Below are 14,121 nucleotides of genomic sequence, written 5' to 3'. Positions count from 1 at the left end.
GAGGCTGCAAGAAAAATGTAGAGATTGTCCATCTGTTTCTTGTAGCATGTGCACAGCAGTAACTTAGAGGCAGCCTAGTGCTTTCTTTATGTAGAAATCAGTGTGACTGTGTACTAGTCCTTTTGGGTGTATGACTCTTGCACTGTTTGAACTTATTTTGTTAGTGTATATAGTCACTCAGTAACCATCATCAATTCATTCACCGTGCTTTGTTTTTGACAAACGTGACTGCTGGTCTGCTGTCTGTGTCTACATGAGGGGAGTACAAATATAATTGTAATACTCAAAACCCCTACCCACTAATGATCTGTATAAATAAATTCCATCATGTCACTAGCATCAAGAGGCAGACCTGATAAATGAAGAGGAAGAGGGAAAACTATTCTTCCTCCTAGGGCAAGTAGCAGTGGTAATGAGAGGCATAAGATCATGATGACTAGGATTCCCCCCCCCCCCCCCCCCTGCTAAGACTGAGAGAGGTTTTCTTTTAAAAGGGAGAAATAGCTAGAGAATGCAGGGTTGGCTGAGGAAGTGGTTCAGCAGCTACCATCTGCACTATTTAGTATGGTGCAGGGGCAGAAAGGTAAATTCAGTGGAGGGTTGCAGCAGCGGAGAGTATCAACCAAAATTAGCACAGGGCTCCCTGTTCTTTTCTGACCAGTGTCTGCAGCGTATCTTTGCAGAACCTACAGATTCAGATGAATCATGAGTGATTTGAGGGAGGATGGAAATATGGAAAATCTAGTAGCTGAGGAGGTTTAGAGAACTTAGTTTTAGCATGAATTCCAGTGAGCAGCTGGAACAGAAAGCTGTCGATACTCATGGGCTTTTACCTCCTTGTCCACCCTCAACCTCTCAATGCCAGCAACAGCACCTAAGGATCCAGAGAGGAGATCCCACAAGATGGTTTACCATTATGGAGGATTAGCATTTTGCAAAATGTATTCTCTGTCATCAGTAGAGGGAAGGTACTGTGCCATCTTTCAAACAGTGGTATGCTCCATCAATTGCAAATAAACACACATTGTTGTCTATTTCAGAGACCGGTATTAGTGTGAGGAATCTGTACTCCACTCAAAGCAGTACATGCAGGAAATTCACAACAAAGGGAAAATCCACCTCCTAAATTAACCCCTCCCCCCAGCCTCTCCCCCCTCTGAGGTGGCAGGCCAGCAACCCCTACTCTAGTGTCAATGGCAAACCGCCATGGAGCAGATGGGGTGGTGTTTCACATCACTGTCTCGGGGTAAGAGGCAGTTAGTATCCAAGGTGATGACACAGACCACTGGAAAAATGATTGGCCTGGATGACCATCCCCTGCAAGTAGTTGAGAACATGGGGATTAAATAGTTGCTGCATATCATAGCTCCAAATTACAAAGTTCTCTCCAAGACAAAATGTTTAAGCAGGCGATCTCTACAGTATACACTTAGTACAATGCCTAGATGCAGGCAGAGCAGGCCAAGGCAGACGGGAGTAGCATCCATTTCACCAGCGACATCTTGCCTAGCCAGAATGCTATGCATGCTTACCTCTCCCGGATAGCAGAGTTAGGGCAACTGGATGAGGTAGGACCAGTCATTGACCAATGGGGGCTACCAAGGGATCCCATGCTTTGCACCCTTGCTGCACCTGGCAGTAAGGGACTCCCTGGGGCTGGGGGATAATGAGGAAGGGAGGCAGCCTTGTTCTGCCTCCTTCCTCCATGAGAAGGGCGGGCAGCAGCTCTATGAGAAGCAAAAATCCGCTTATTTAGGAGGTAGGCACCATGTGGAATTCTAAGTATCTGATGATACAGAGGTTAACGGAGCAAAGGAAACCCGTTTATGAGTTGTCTGTAAATGCCGAGATTGGTGTGGTCACCTCCTGAGTTGTCGATGTGGTACAAGTCCTGAAGCCCTCCAAGGATGCCATTGAATATCTGAGTTCAAAAACAGTCATCCTGAGTGAGGTCATCCCCATAATCAATATTCTTCCAGAGAAGAAGTTGCAGAGTTGTCAGCAGGAGCAGAGACTGGCACCAGTGTTGGTGCTCGTGTTCTCCTTACAGCTGCAACTGCAAAATTAGCTCAAACACCTCACCCAGCTAGATTCTTACATGCTGATCACTCTGTGTAACCCATAGGTGAAAAGGAGTTTTACCCTCCAGTTTACCCTCCAGTTCAAAATCCTGGAAGAAGTTGATGGCTAAGGTGCAAGAATGGAAGCCCAAGAGGTAGAGACGTGGTACGAATGTAACAGAGGAAAAAGTAGCCTCCCCACACAGTATTGTCAAAGTCAGCAGCACCCTGAGAGCAGCCACTTTCTCCCCTACTTTTATTTATCATTTCCTTCCCCCCATGGTCACCACACAACAGGTTTTCCTGCCACAGCTTTAATGGTTGGTAACAAAAACCAGATCTCCCTGCTCCCCTTCTCCCCCAGTAAAGGTTACCCTTGCACAAATTACGGTCATGTGGTACCTTGGAGAGCCCATTGAAGTCCAGGACCCAGATCTCTTGGGTATAATGGGCACACAGGGCTGCAGTATGGACAGACTTCACCAAGTTTGCCCAGCATTTCCTTGTCTAACCAACAACCAGCACACACCTAGTGAAAGGGGACAATGTGAGTCCGTATCGTTCACAGCTGGAAAAGGTGGTGGAAAAGTTGGTCTTGCTTAAAATGAATCTCCGTGTTGGCTTTCCCTGAATTTTTATGCAAATGGCAGGGAGAATTGAAAACAAAGCTACGCCAAACCAATATCCCTGCTTTTTGTTCTCTGCGCTTGTGGTGTTGTCAGTTGCCACTGTTGCTGCCCAGCCTGCTCTCCCTGCCCAATTTCTCTCCTGGATATACTGGAGTAATATGGCACAAAAAAAAGAAACCCCAACCCCTTCTCTTGGGATCTTAGTGCCTAGATGCTGCTGCTGCTATCTGCCTGTTCCTCATGTCCTGCTTTTCTTCTGGTTCAGTGCCTTGCTGAGGTATTGTGGCATTGTCGCTGCCAACCCTTCTCCTCCTGCCCAGCGTCACTCCTGGTTCAGCAGTTTGCTGTGCTGAGGCTCCTCCTCCTCTTGCTGCTTCATTCTGTGCCTTGGAGTGTCGATTCTATCCCTCTTGCCAGTGTCTGGGGATGTTGACGCCTTTACTTTTTTTCACCTCACGTTGGGCTTGGGCATGTTGATATCGCTCCTATCCCTTAGTGTCTTGAGGTGTTGATGCCACTGTTTACTGCCGTACCCCTTTCTTGGTGTGTTTGTGCCACTGTGTCTGTCTCTCCCCCAGTTTGGGTGCCTTGGTGTCTTCATGCCAGTGTTTGTGCTGCTGTGCTTCTCTTAAAATTGTTTTTTAGGTTCATGTGACTGTTTATGCAGTTTTGTCCTTCTCATGGTGTGTTCCTGCTACTCTTGGCCATCTTGGAGTGCAGTTGCCTCTGCTGCTGATGCCTTCCAGCAAGTTTAGTAAAACTTGAATGTAAAACCCTAATGTGAGCCGTTAAAAAAAAAAAAAAAAAAAAAAAAAGGAAACATTGCTTCCCCCCATTGACTTTAATTGAAACAAATTAACTTCTGAGCTGAATAAAACAAGCAAAACAGGAATCTGAACCAAATTATTTTTTCATGTACGCCCATAATTGAGACCTATTCATTTCGAGTTCCTGTAGAGTCATTAAAGCGAACTATCAGAAAAAGACAATTTGAAATACTGTTTTTTTACATCATAATCCTCAAAACTTGGAGTGGTTTTATGTGTCTTAGAAGTTAAACTGATCATGATTTACTCTAATGGTTTCATCCATGGGCTTTTGAAATACATATACGGTATTTATAATCCTTTTTTTTTTTTTGTCAGGTCAGTTGTGTAAGTTGGAGAGGTTTGTGGAGAATCATACCTATGACATGCATCAATGTCAAACACATGAGTTAGAATCATTATACAACAATCTCAGAGGTTTATTGAGAGTTTGGTTTTGGAAATCCAATAAAAAGTTTACTATTTGAAGTTAAAATACTACAGAGATCCTCAATGTTTTTAAGATCATGTGTAAAAATAAAAAAGCTGGAAGATGTTCTCACTATTTTTTTTTTTTTCATTTTGGAGGCTTTCACTTGGTTTTTGATAGCATTGTTCCAGAGGATATTTTTCTAACTGAAGATTTCAATAGCTTTGTATTGAATTGGAAAATGGAACGAGTCTGGAGAAATAGTCCAATACTATTCAGTTGACAGGTTTCTTTTGCTTTGAAACCACAGATGAGAACCACACTGCCACAGCAGAGTCCAGTCGCTTGCTAGATGTTCCTCGCTACTTGTGTGAAGGGACTGAGTCTCCATACCAGACAGGGCAGTTGCACCCTGCTATCAGAGTTGCGGACCTGCTGCAGCACATCAACCTGATGAAGACATCAGACAGCTATGGGTTCAAGGAGGAATACGAGGTATATACATCATTTTGGGCTTCTCATATAGCATAGTGCTGTTTGAAGAACATCTCATCCTAAAAGTGCCAGACAAATGTGATTAGTTAGATATAAGCCTGTAGTTTCTTTGCCTTGTTTTAGGGGAATGTAAGTTAGCTGATTAATACTGAAAATCCCTGGTAACTGTTTAACTTCTTTCTCCTGTCCTGACCACACCCCATTTTTTGACCAGCTAAATTTATGCACCTTCTACATTTTAAGTAGTTAAATTTAGCCAATTAGAGGTGGTAAATGTTCAAAAAGAGTAATTTAACTGGATCACTCCTGATATTAGGTGGTTAAACACTTTGAAAATTCTCTCCACAGTAACTACTCCCTAGTGGTGTAGTGTTTTAATAGTCAAATTTGGCCTGGCGTAGCCTGGACTCTTTGCAGGTTGTGATGCCTTGTATTGGACCAGCATAAGAATTACCCAGGCCAAACATGTTCTCTTAGAGATGAATGCAAATGAAGGCGGTCATAAACTCTTGGTCAGCATCATCTCTATATAATCTTCTCTTTGCAATAGTAGTTGTATTGGCAAAGGATTAAGAGGTGCCATACTGAGACAGACCAATAATCCATCAAGCCCCGTATTCTGTCTCAGACAATAGCTAGTCTGGATGCCTTGGAATAACCCAGCAGATCCTAATAAAGTCCATTCTCCTTTGCTCACAGAAGCATGAAGTGGAGACATCCAAGTCTATCTGGCTAATAATTGTTTATGGACCTGTCCTCCATAAACTTGTCCAAATCTTTTTTTTTAAACTCAGCTGTACTGTTAGCCTTCACCACAGTCTGTGGCAGTAAATTCCATAGCTTAATTGTCTGTTGACTTATAAAATACTTTCTTTCTTTGATTTAAATCTAATACTTGTTGTTTTCATGGAACATCAGCTAGTCCAAGTACTGTTTGATAGAGTAAATAACCATTTCCTTTTAACTTGTTCTACACCATTCATTTGCTGTGTTCAAACCAGATCTAACATTGGTACAATACCCATCTCATCAATGTTTTCCCAAGTATAGAATTTTGGGTAGTTTTAGTTCATAGATAAAGAGAAAGCACAGAGGCAAAAAGACATTACAATGTTGGATGTAACAGCTTGTTGCTAGAGCTACTTATGAGCAGAACTGTTTGCACTGTATCTGCAGCTGGAACTCCACACTGTAGGTTGGCCTCACATTCTTTGCAAGGCACAAACCTCCAAACAGTGTTTTATCTGGTTTAACTGGTGCATAAGTAGTAATATTAGTTTGACAGAGGTATGACATTCTTTTCAAGTAAATCACTTGTGCATTTAACCAGCAACATTGCAAAGCGATAGCTCCTCCCACAGTAAAATGCCAAAATATTTTCTGAAACAATTTTTGATTGTATCCATAGGGTATGCTATTTTTTTTCACCTTAAAGATTTTGTTTTACTAATTTATTAAAATCTGTGGGGAAAGAAGCAAAATCTCTTAAATTGTTTTGCTCAGTCATATGTGTTATATGTGTCTATATTGTAGAGTTTCTTTGAGGGGCAGTCAGCTTCCTGGGATGTAGCTAAAAAGGACCAAAACAGAGCAAAGAATCGATATGGAAACATTATTGCATGTAAGTTTTTCCCCTTTTTCTGTAATTATCAACTTAATCACCAAAATGTTTCACTCGGTGAGTAGTGTATTCTTATTGGGAGGGGATTTTTTTTTATGGGGGGGGTTGTTTTTGTTTTTTTTTTTTAAATAAGTCTGTGAGACTTCAGCTGCTAGTAGCAAAGGGCCAGATGTATTAAATATTTTTCCCATAGAGACAAAATGGGGAACTAAAATGTTTACTGCATCTGGCTGAAAATGATGCAGTATGATAAAGTACTTCAGACTGGTTATGCCAAAGAGAAGTTAAATTGAAGCACTTCCTACACCAACATAATCTCTGTTGTTCAAAATCGAGAATTGTAGTGATGGAAACGGTTTGCGCAGTGGCTTACTTCCATCACTCTCACCACAGCTTTCCATCTCCTCCCTGTATCCCTCCTTTCTGCAGCAGCCCTTATGTGTCCCTGTCCTGCTCTTACTCTTCCATCTCCCCTTTCCTATCAAGGTTCCAGGACAGCAACAGTAATGAGCCAACATTTCTTCACCCCATTGTAGGCCGAACACTACAGAAGCAAATTTTTTTTCTCTTCTATGTGGGTGCAAGCTAGGGCTGGCTGTCTCAATTTTATCAGCCTATGCAGAGCCTCAATCAGTTCTCTCCTTACTTCTCTCATCCAGCTCTTCATTTTCCCTTTACCTTTTCAGAGATCCCGCAAGCATTTGCTGTTTTCTTCCAGCTCTTATACTTTCTACCTTTCATAGCTCTCCTCTTTATTACTCCATCTTTTGTCTCTTTCCTATCCCTCTTTCCATATTCTTGTGCTGTCTCCTCTCCCTCTGTTGAGGTTCAGTAAACTCTTAGAACCAACAATCGTGGATACAAACTTGTTTTTTATTAAATGCTATGACTTAAGCTTATAAGGCATACCTTTGGGAGAGAGAGACAGAGTGCCACGCAAGAGACACCATTATAAAGCTGTCTCTCAGATGACTTTACTGGTAATAAAGCATTATATAGGATTTGCACTTCATCCATTTCCAACCCCTAAACCAATAGCTGGGTTAAACAATTGTCAAAATACTTAGATGACTGGCCTTTTATTATAAACAGTCCAAATGGATGTTTGTAAATTTGCTCTCGCTCTGCATATAAATTTGCTCTCGCTCTATATGCAAATGCTATCTATAGGCCTTCAATTAGCTACAGTGCTAGGATGACCTTGGTGTGTTTCTAAACATAACTCTATTACACCATGGCCCAGTAACTTTTCAGCCTATACAGCATTTCTGTCTAGCAACATAACGGAAGGGTTGTCAGGAAAGGTTTGTCTTTTTGCCAAGGATACCAAAATCTGTAACAGGGTGGACAGCCAGGAATGAGTGGGAACATGAGGAGGGATCTAGTGAAGCTCAAGGAATGGCCTAAGGTCTGGCAGCCAAGATTTAGTGTTAAAAAAAAAAAGCAGATTAATGCATTTAGGATCCAAAAATTGAAGGGAAAGGTACAGTATTGGATGTGAAATTCTTCTAAGCACAAAGGAAGAGCGGGATCTGGGGATAATTGTATCTGATGATCTTAAGGTGGTCAAACAGGTGGATAGTGACAGCAAAAGCCAGAAGCATACCTAACTGCATAGGGAGAGGAAGAGTCATCAGAAAAAGTGAGATAGTGCTCCTGTATAGGTCCTTGGTGAGACATCACTTGGAATAATTTGTACAGTTCTGGAGACCGCACCTTCAAAAGGATATAAACAGGATGGAGTCTGTGCAGAGGGTGGCTACTAAAATGGTCAGTGGTCTTCATTCTAAAGCATATGGGGATAGACTTGAAGATCTAAACATGTACACCCTAGAGGAAAGGCGAGATAGGGGAGATATGATAGAGATATTCAAATACCTCAAAAGGTTTTCATGCACAGGAGGTGAGCCTTTTCAATCGAAAGGAGGCTCTAAAGTGAGAGGTCATGAGATGAGGGTAAAAGGGATAGATTCGGGAGTAATCGTAGGAAATATTTCTTTACAGAGAACATGGTGGATGCATGGAACATCCTCCCAACGCAGGTGGTGGGGTCAAAAACAGTCTCTGAATTCAAGAAAGCACGAGACAAATACAGGGGAACTCTAAGGAAGGGATGCTAAATTAATTGGATCTATGAGCCATATGATCTTTTTCTGCCATCATATTTCTATGTTTCCCCTTCTGTGGCGTCTGACTTTCTAGCAATAGCAAAGCACAAAACTAAAGCATAAATGCTGTAGAATACTTTGAGTATTTATTAAGCTACTTATGATCAAAATAAGAACATGTCATACTGGGTCAGACCAAGGGTCCATCAAGCCCAGCATCCTGTCTCCAACAGTGGCCAAACCTGGCAAGTACCCAAAAACTAAGTCTATTCCATGTTACCGTTGCTAGTAATAGCAGTGGCTATTTTCTAAGTCAACTTAATAGCAGATAATGGACATCTCCTCCAAGAACTTATCCAATCCTTTTTTAAACCCAGCTACACTAACCGCACTAACCATATCCCCTGGCAACAAATTCCAGTTTAATTGTGCGTTGAGTGAAAAAGAACTTTCTCCTATTAGTTTTAAATGTGCCACATGCTAACTTCATGGAGTGTCCCCTAGTCCTTCTATTATCCGAAAGAGTAAATAACTCACATTTACCCGTTCTAGACCTCTCATGATTTTAAACACCTTAGGAGAACAAGAATGACTACTTGTGTGACATTTCAAAAAAAAATAAAAAAAAAAATTATGAGGGCCCTCTAAATATAAAAAAGTATTTCTAAGGCCATGAGAGACACTTGTTGGTTTGTTCAGGCCTATTTCAAGTCCTGTTTCCTACTTGATTTTGGGGTTTAATGCACAACTTGAAACTTTGATCCTCTCCCATGTTCTCACCCCTACTGGAAATGTCACATAGGCTATGCCCACAGAACTGTTCTTGATGGACCCAACAAATGGTATTAAAGAACACCTAAGAAACAGGACCTGAAAATGACCAAACAGATAACTCTTCATTATTGAATAGTTATCTTCTGCCAGAGTTGTATAGAAGTATAGTGCAGTGCTATAGAACCACACATGAGCATTTTACTCTTGGCAGCATTCAGGCCTGCATGTTTGGACTGCCGCTTTAATGCTCTGATTAGAGTCACACTGGAAATTTATATGGGTGAGAGTTAAAATCTACACTGTTTAATTATTATATGTACATATCACAAACCCAGCACAGGCTCTAACACAACCTTGTGTGAATATGGAATCTTTTTGTTCTTGTTTGATACCTAGAATCCCCTTTGGGATGGTAGAAACTCATTTGTAATTATCTGCCATTTGTGAGTGTTCTGATTCCCAGTGAACAGAAGGTTGGAAAGGTAATAGTTACTGAAACATTGCCAAAAACAAAATTAGGTTTAAATGAATACAGTTACTATTTTGGACAGATCTCCTTCAGCAGATGTCCTTGGTGAAGGTTATTTATTTATTTTATTTTAAAGTATGTATTTCTTGCATTCTCCGAATAGTTCAGGGCAGGGTACAATGTCACATATACAAAAAGTTAAAACATTAAAATAACAGGTAACTAAGGAATCTATCTTCAAGGACAATATTCTGCTACCAGGCAGACAGAGAATGCCAAGGAGACTGTATATTACTGAAAAGTAAAACATTGGTGAAGGAGAAAATGTATAAAACATAAGCCTTATGGAGAAGTATCAAATGTCTCCCTAAACAAGAAAGTCTTAAGTGCTTTCCTAAAAGCTTTAGGTTCTTTCATAGTACGTATTACTGCAGGTAAGGGGTTCCATAGCAAGGGGCCAGCTGTAGAGAAAGCTCTTTCCTGGTCTCAGTGAGATGGGCAACTCTGGGAGAAGAAACGTCCAGAAGATTCTGACTAGATGAATGGGGAGTGCGTATTGGAGTATGGACTTTTAATGTGGATGAAATCCAAGAAGAGATGACATTTAATAAATTATGGATTATGCCCGCTAATTTGTATAAGACCTGACAGTACATTGAAAGCCAGTGTAGAAAACATAATGGAGATAAAATATTCATGTGTTCTGGTAACTGTGAGGATATGTGCAAAGGCATTTTGAATAATTTCCATAGATCTCAAAGTATAAGCTGGAAGTCCAACATATAGAAATTTTCAGTAATCAAGATCTGAAAAGATCAATGATTGAAGAACAGTGCGAAAATCATTTGGATTGAGAAATGGCCTTAAGTGATGTAATAGTCGTACCTTGTCAAAGTTCGATCAAGCTATTGATTTATTGTGGGGTTGCATTGAAAGAGAGGGATCTATTATAACACCTAACTTACGAACTTGGTTGAAGATCTTTATTTGATGAGTGTCAAATGAAAAGGGGGGGTTGTTATGGAGAGATAGAGGAGAAAGTGTAATAACCTCAGTTTTTCAATGTTGAGTGATGATCTTTTATGACATAGCCAAGAATGTATCATTGAAAGACAATGAGATGCAAATTGGGTGGCTAACCATGTGGACTTAATGGAAAAAGAAAGTGAATATCATCTATGTAACGTTTGAGGCTAATCAAAAGACAGCAAAGTGGAGCGAGGTATATGTTGAACAAAGACCATGACAGGGCTGAGCCCTGGGGGACACTTGTCTGAATGGAAAACCATTATGAAGTTTCATTGTTTCTTCAAAGCTACTGGGAGCACTGTGAGAGAGAAGATCTAAACCAGGCTAAGATGGACCCAGCCATAAGTAAGGAAGAGAGATAATGCAATAAAATAACATGGTTAATAGTATTGAAAGCTGAAAAAATATCCAGCAGAATGAGCATGTATTTTATTCCTGAGTCAAAACTCCTTTGAACAGTATCAATGCTGGAAAGTACTTCTTTGTTGTGAAATTTTCTACATCCAAACTGAAATTGATCTAACATGTCATGAGCATCAAAAATATCAGACAATTGACTCAGGACAGCAATTTCAATGACTTTAGCAAGAAAGGGTCTGCAGAGGCTTTTTTTTTTTTTTAAGAATGGTCTGACCAATGTTCTCTTCAAAGAGGCTGGCAGGTTAGCAGATGATAGTGATAAATTCACCAGATTGGCGACATAATTAGCCACATCTTCACAAATAGATTTCAATAAGGCAATAGAACAAGGGACAAGTTGAGGAGTTCATGTTAGTATTAATTGAATAATTTCAGATTGGGAAATATTTTGCCCAAATTGGCATAATAATGTCGGGAAAGATGGCACATAGGGTTGCAACCTTACCAGTAAAAAATGAAGCAAACATGTCATATAAAGTGATATCAGGTCCCACATTTGGAAAGTATGGGATTGCAAAAGTGAATTTGGCAAATAATGAACTCTATAGAAGAGTTCTTTGGAATTATTCATAACTGAGGAAATTTGATTATACAAATGTGATTTTGTTGTTATGGCAGCTTGATATTTGATTAATTGTTTTTTATAGACTAACATAAAAGCCTTCATAATTGTCACTACTGCTCACAAGTTTCAAAGTTGTGGTAATTCAACTAATTTTCTGTATGTGACACTGTTGTTCCAATATATGCATGCCTGTTTTTCAATTTACATGCACAGGCACATATAGTTGTTGCTAGGTAGCCAGAGAGTAGTTCAGTAGCACAGAACTTTTAAACATGAGATAGCTTATGTGGCAAGGTGAGCTTTGAATAAATATATGTTAACACACTTAGGGGCTGATTTTTAATCCTACGTGCGTGGGGTACATTTGTGCGCGCTACCCAGCGTGCACAAATGTTCACCCGATTTTAAAACATGTGCGCGCTGCCGCGCGCATGTTATAAAATCCGGGATCGGCACGTGCAAGGGGCTGCACACTTGTGAACCTTGCTCGCGCCGAGCCCTAGGAGATCCCCCATGGCTTTCCCCGTTCCCTCGGAGGGAACTTTTCTTTCGCTCCTCACCACCTTCCCCTCTCTTCCCCTATCTAACCCAGCCCTACCTAAATCCCCCCCACCTTATTTTATTTTTTATGCCTGCCTCTTGCAGGCGTATCTTGGGCGCGCCGGCCAGCTGGGCCGCTGTGCTGGAGGACTCGGGACCACCCCTGGATCGGTGCCACGCCCATGACCCCGCCCCTTTTTCAAAGCCCCGGGACATACGCGCATCCCCGGGCTTGCATGCGCCGCCGAGCCTATGTAAAATAGGCTCGGCGCACACAGGGGCAGGTTTTCGGGGTTACGCGCGTAACCCTTTGAAAATCTACCCCATACTGTGTTGGTTGTTAATTCAATTAAACTCTAGTTACTGTATGGCATCTGAGTTTGTTGGAAAATTTGTTTAGCAGATGGAAGGAAGGATAACTTAAACTGTGTCAGTCAGGCATGAAGTTGGTACACTGAATTTTTTTTATACTTGGAGTGTGTACAGAAACTTAATTCCAGTGGGGGAGAAAGCAGCAACTTAGAGATGCCCAGGAGGGTTAGATTAAATTGTGCTATTGTATTACACTTTTATCATCAAGTAGTATAAGGGGCAAGATGCTCTCCAACCTTTTCTTTTTAATTTTTTAGTGGCTTTCTTTGCATGCTAAGATTTTGGTGTTCGCTTTTAAGGATCTTCAACATCTCTGTTCCTTTGTCCTCTGTTCTTTTCTATTTTGATACCCCTTCCCTGAGAGCCATTGTTCCTTTGCCCAGATATCGTTTGTGTGGGTTTTGAGTTCACAGAATTATTTTTAAGTTATTTCATGCCCTCTCATCAGTTTGTGTTATGTTCCAACTTTGGAAGTAGCAGGGCTAGTGCTGCTTTTAGTTCATAAGAATGAGAAGCACCTAGACTGACTTCTGTCTTCAAGTGGCTGAAAAGGAGCACTCAAAGGATTTCACGTGCTTGTTCCCCTCATTAATGCCATAAAGACAGAATAATATTGTTAAAATTTTGTCAACTCATACTGGTAACTGAATTGCCTCCTTTATTCTCCCTCCCCCAGAAGCATTCTCCCCCAATTTCCTTTTGGTAGCACCGCTGCTTTAGATATAGCATGGGAACGTTGTTCCCATATAGTGACAAGCCCTCCAGCAAGAAGGTCATCCACCAACCAAGTTAGATGCGCACAAGCTAACCTCATAGTTAACTAATGAAGAAATAATAATTGGTCTTGTTCACAGTACACTACCACTGGGGGCTTTTGTGGCTTTAAAAAGTACAATTGAAACTAAATGGCTGAATGTATTGAGGGTTTTTTCATGTTTTGCAAAAATATTCTCCTGACAGATATGTAGCCTGCAGGGCTCTCATAGTTTAATTTCTGGATATTGTTAATTTTCCAATGCGCTCGATGTCCTGTATCAATTTTCTTTCTTTTTTTTTTTTTTATTTGTTTCTATCCATTTGCTATTTTGACAGATGACCACTCTCGAGTCATTCTGCAACCGGTGCAGGATGATCCCTCTTCGGACTACATTAATGCCAACTACATAGACGTAAGTGTGTGACATGGGTCATTCTCTCTTCCGTTTTTTTTTTCTCTCTCTCCATCTTTTTCTGTATGTGAAACCTTTTTTGCATGCCAGCGCTTATAAATTGATTGCTAGCATTTTTTTTGTAAAATAAAATGTACACTTTTCCTTGTTCTCAGTCCCAGTACTCACTGACACTGTTGTGCTTTCTTTCACACCTGACTTTGGTTTGGGCTGTAGATTTGGCTGTACAGGGATGTAAGTACCACTATATGTGAATAACAGAACTCTATTATAAATATTTAATCTAGATATCATGCTTTATTACTTTATAATTGCTACTTATGCTTATTACTAGACATTTTTGCACGCTTCACCTAATTAACTCCATATAATATCTGTGCTTTATTATTATTTCTATCCTGTGTGTATCTGTACATTTAAAATAAATAATTTAATACTTTAACATAACATGTTGTAGATATAATCCAAAATAGTTGTCATCTTCAAATAAGAGTGCATCATTCCTGTCTCTCATGCCCATTTGATTTTATCATTTTCTTTGGTTGCTAGCATTTTAATACCTTCCATGTGTGTATGTATGAAGAGAAGGGCATTGTGCTAAAGTATTTTTGACAGTGTAAAAAGATTTTGTAAT

At 40.5% G+C, this 14,121-nt stretch overlaps 1 protein-coding gene across 4 annotated transcripts in view; it reads left to right on the top strand.

Moving 5' to 3' along the window:
* Positions 1-14,121, top strand: part of PTPRK (protein tyrosine phosphatase receptor type K) — a 1,381,492-nt gene that overhangs the window by 1,228,110 nt on the left and 139,261 nt on the right. For all 4 annotated transcript variants that reach the window (XM_029594541.1, XM_029594542.1, XM_029594544.1 and 1 more), the window contains 3 exons: positions 4,236-4,420; positions 5,954-6,041; positions 13,411-13,487. In XM_029594541.1, the coding sequence (XP_029450401.1) occupies positions 4,236-4,420; positions 5,954-6,041; positions 13,411-13,487 (350 nt within the window). The remainder of the gene's footprint in view (positions 1-4,235; positions 4,421-5,953; positions 6,042-13,410; positions 13,488-14,121) is intronic.

The sequence above is a fragment of the Rhinatrema bivittatum genome, chromosome 3 (genome assembly GCF_901001135.1).
Source record: "Rhinatrema bivittatum chromosome 3, aRhiBiv1.1, whole genome shotgun sequence".
Classification (NCBI taxonomy): Eukaryota; Metazoa; Chordata; class Amphibia; order Gymnophiona; family Rhinatrematidae; genus Rhinatrema; species Rhinatrema bivittatum.
The sequence above is the reverse complement of the archived record's forward strand: the minus strand, read 5'-3'. Positions and strand labels throughout refer to the sequence as shown.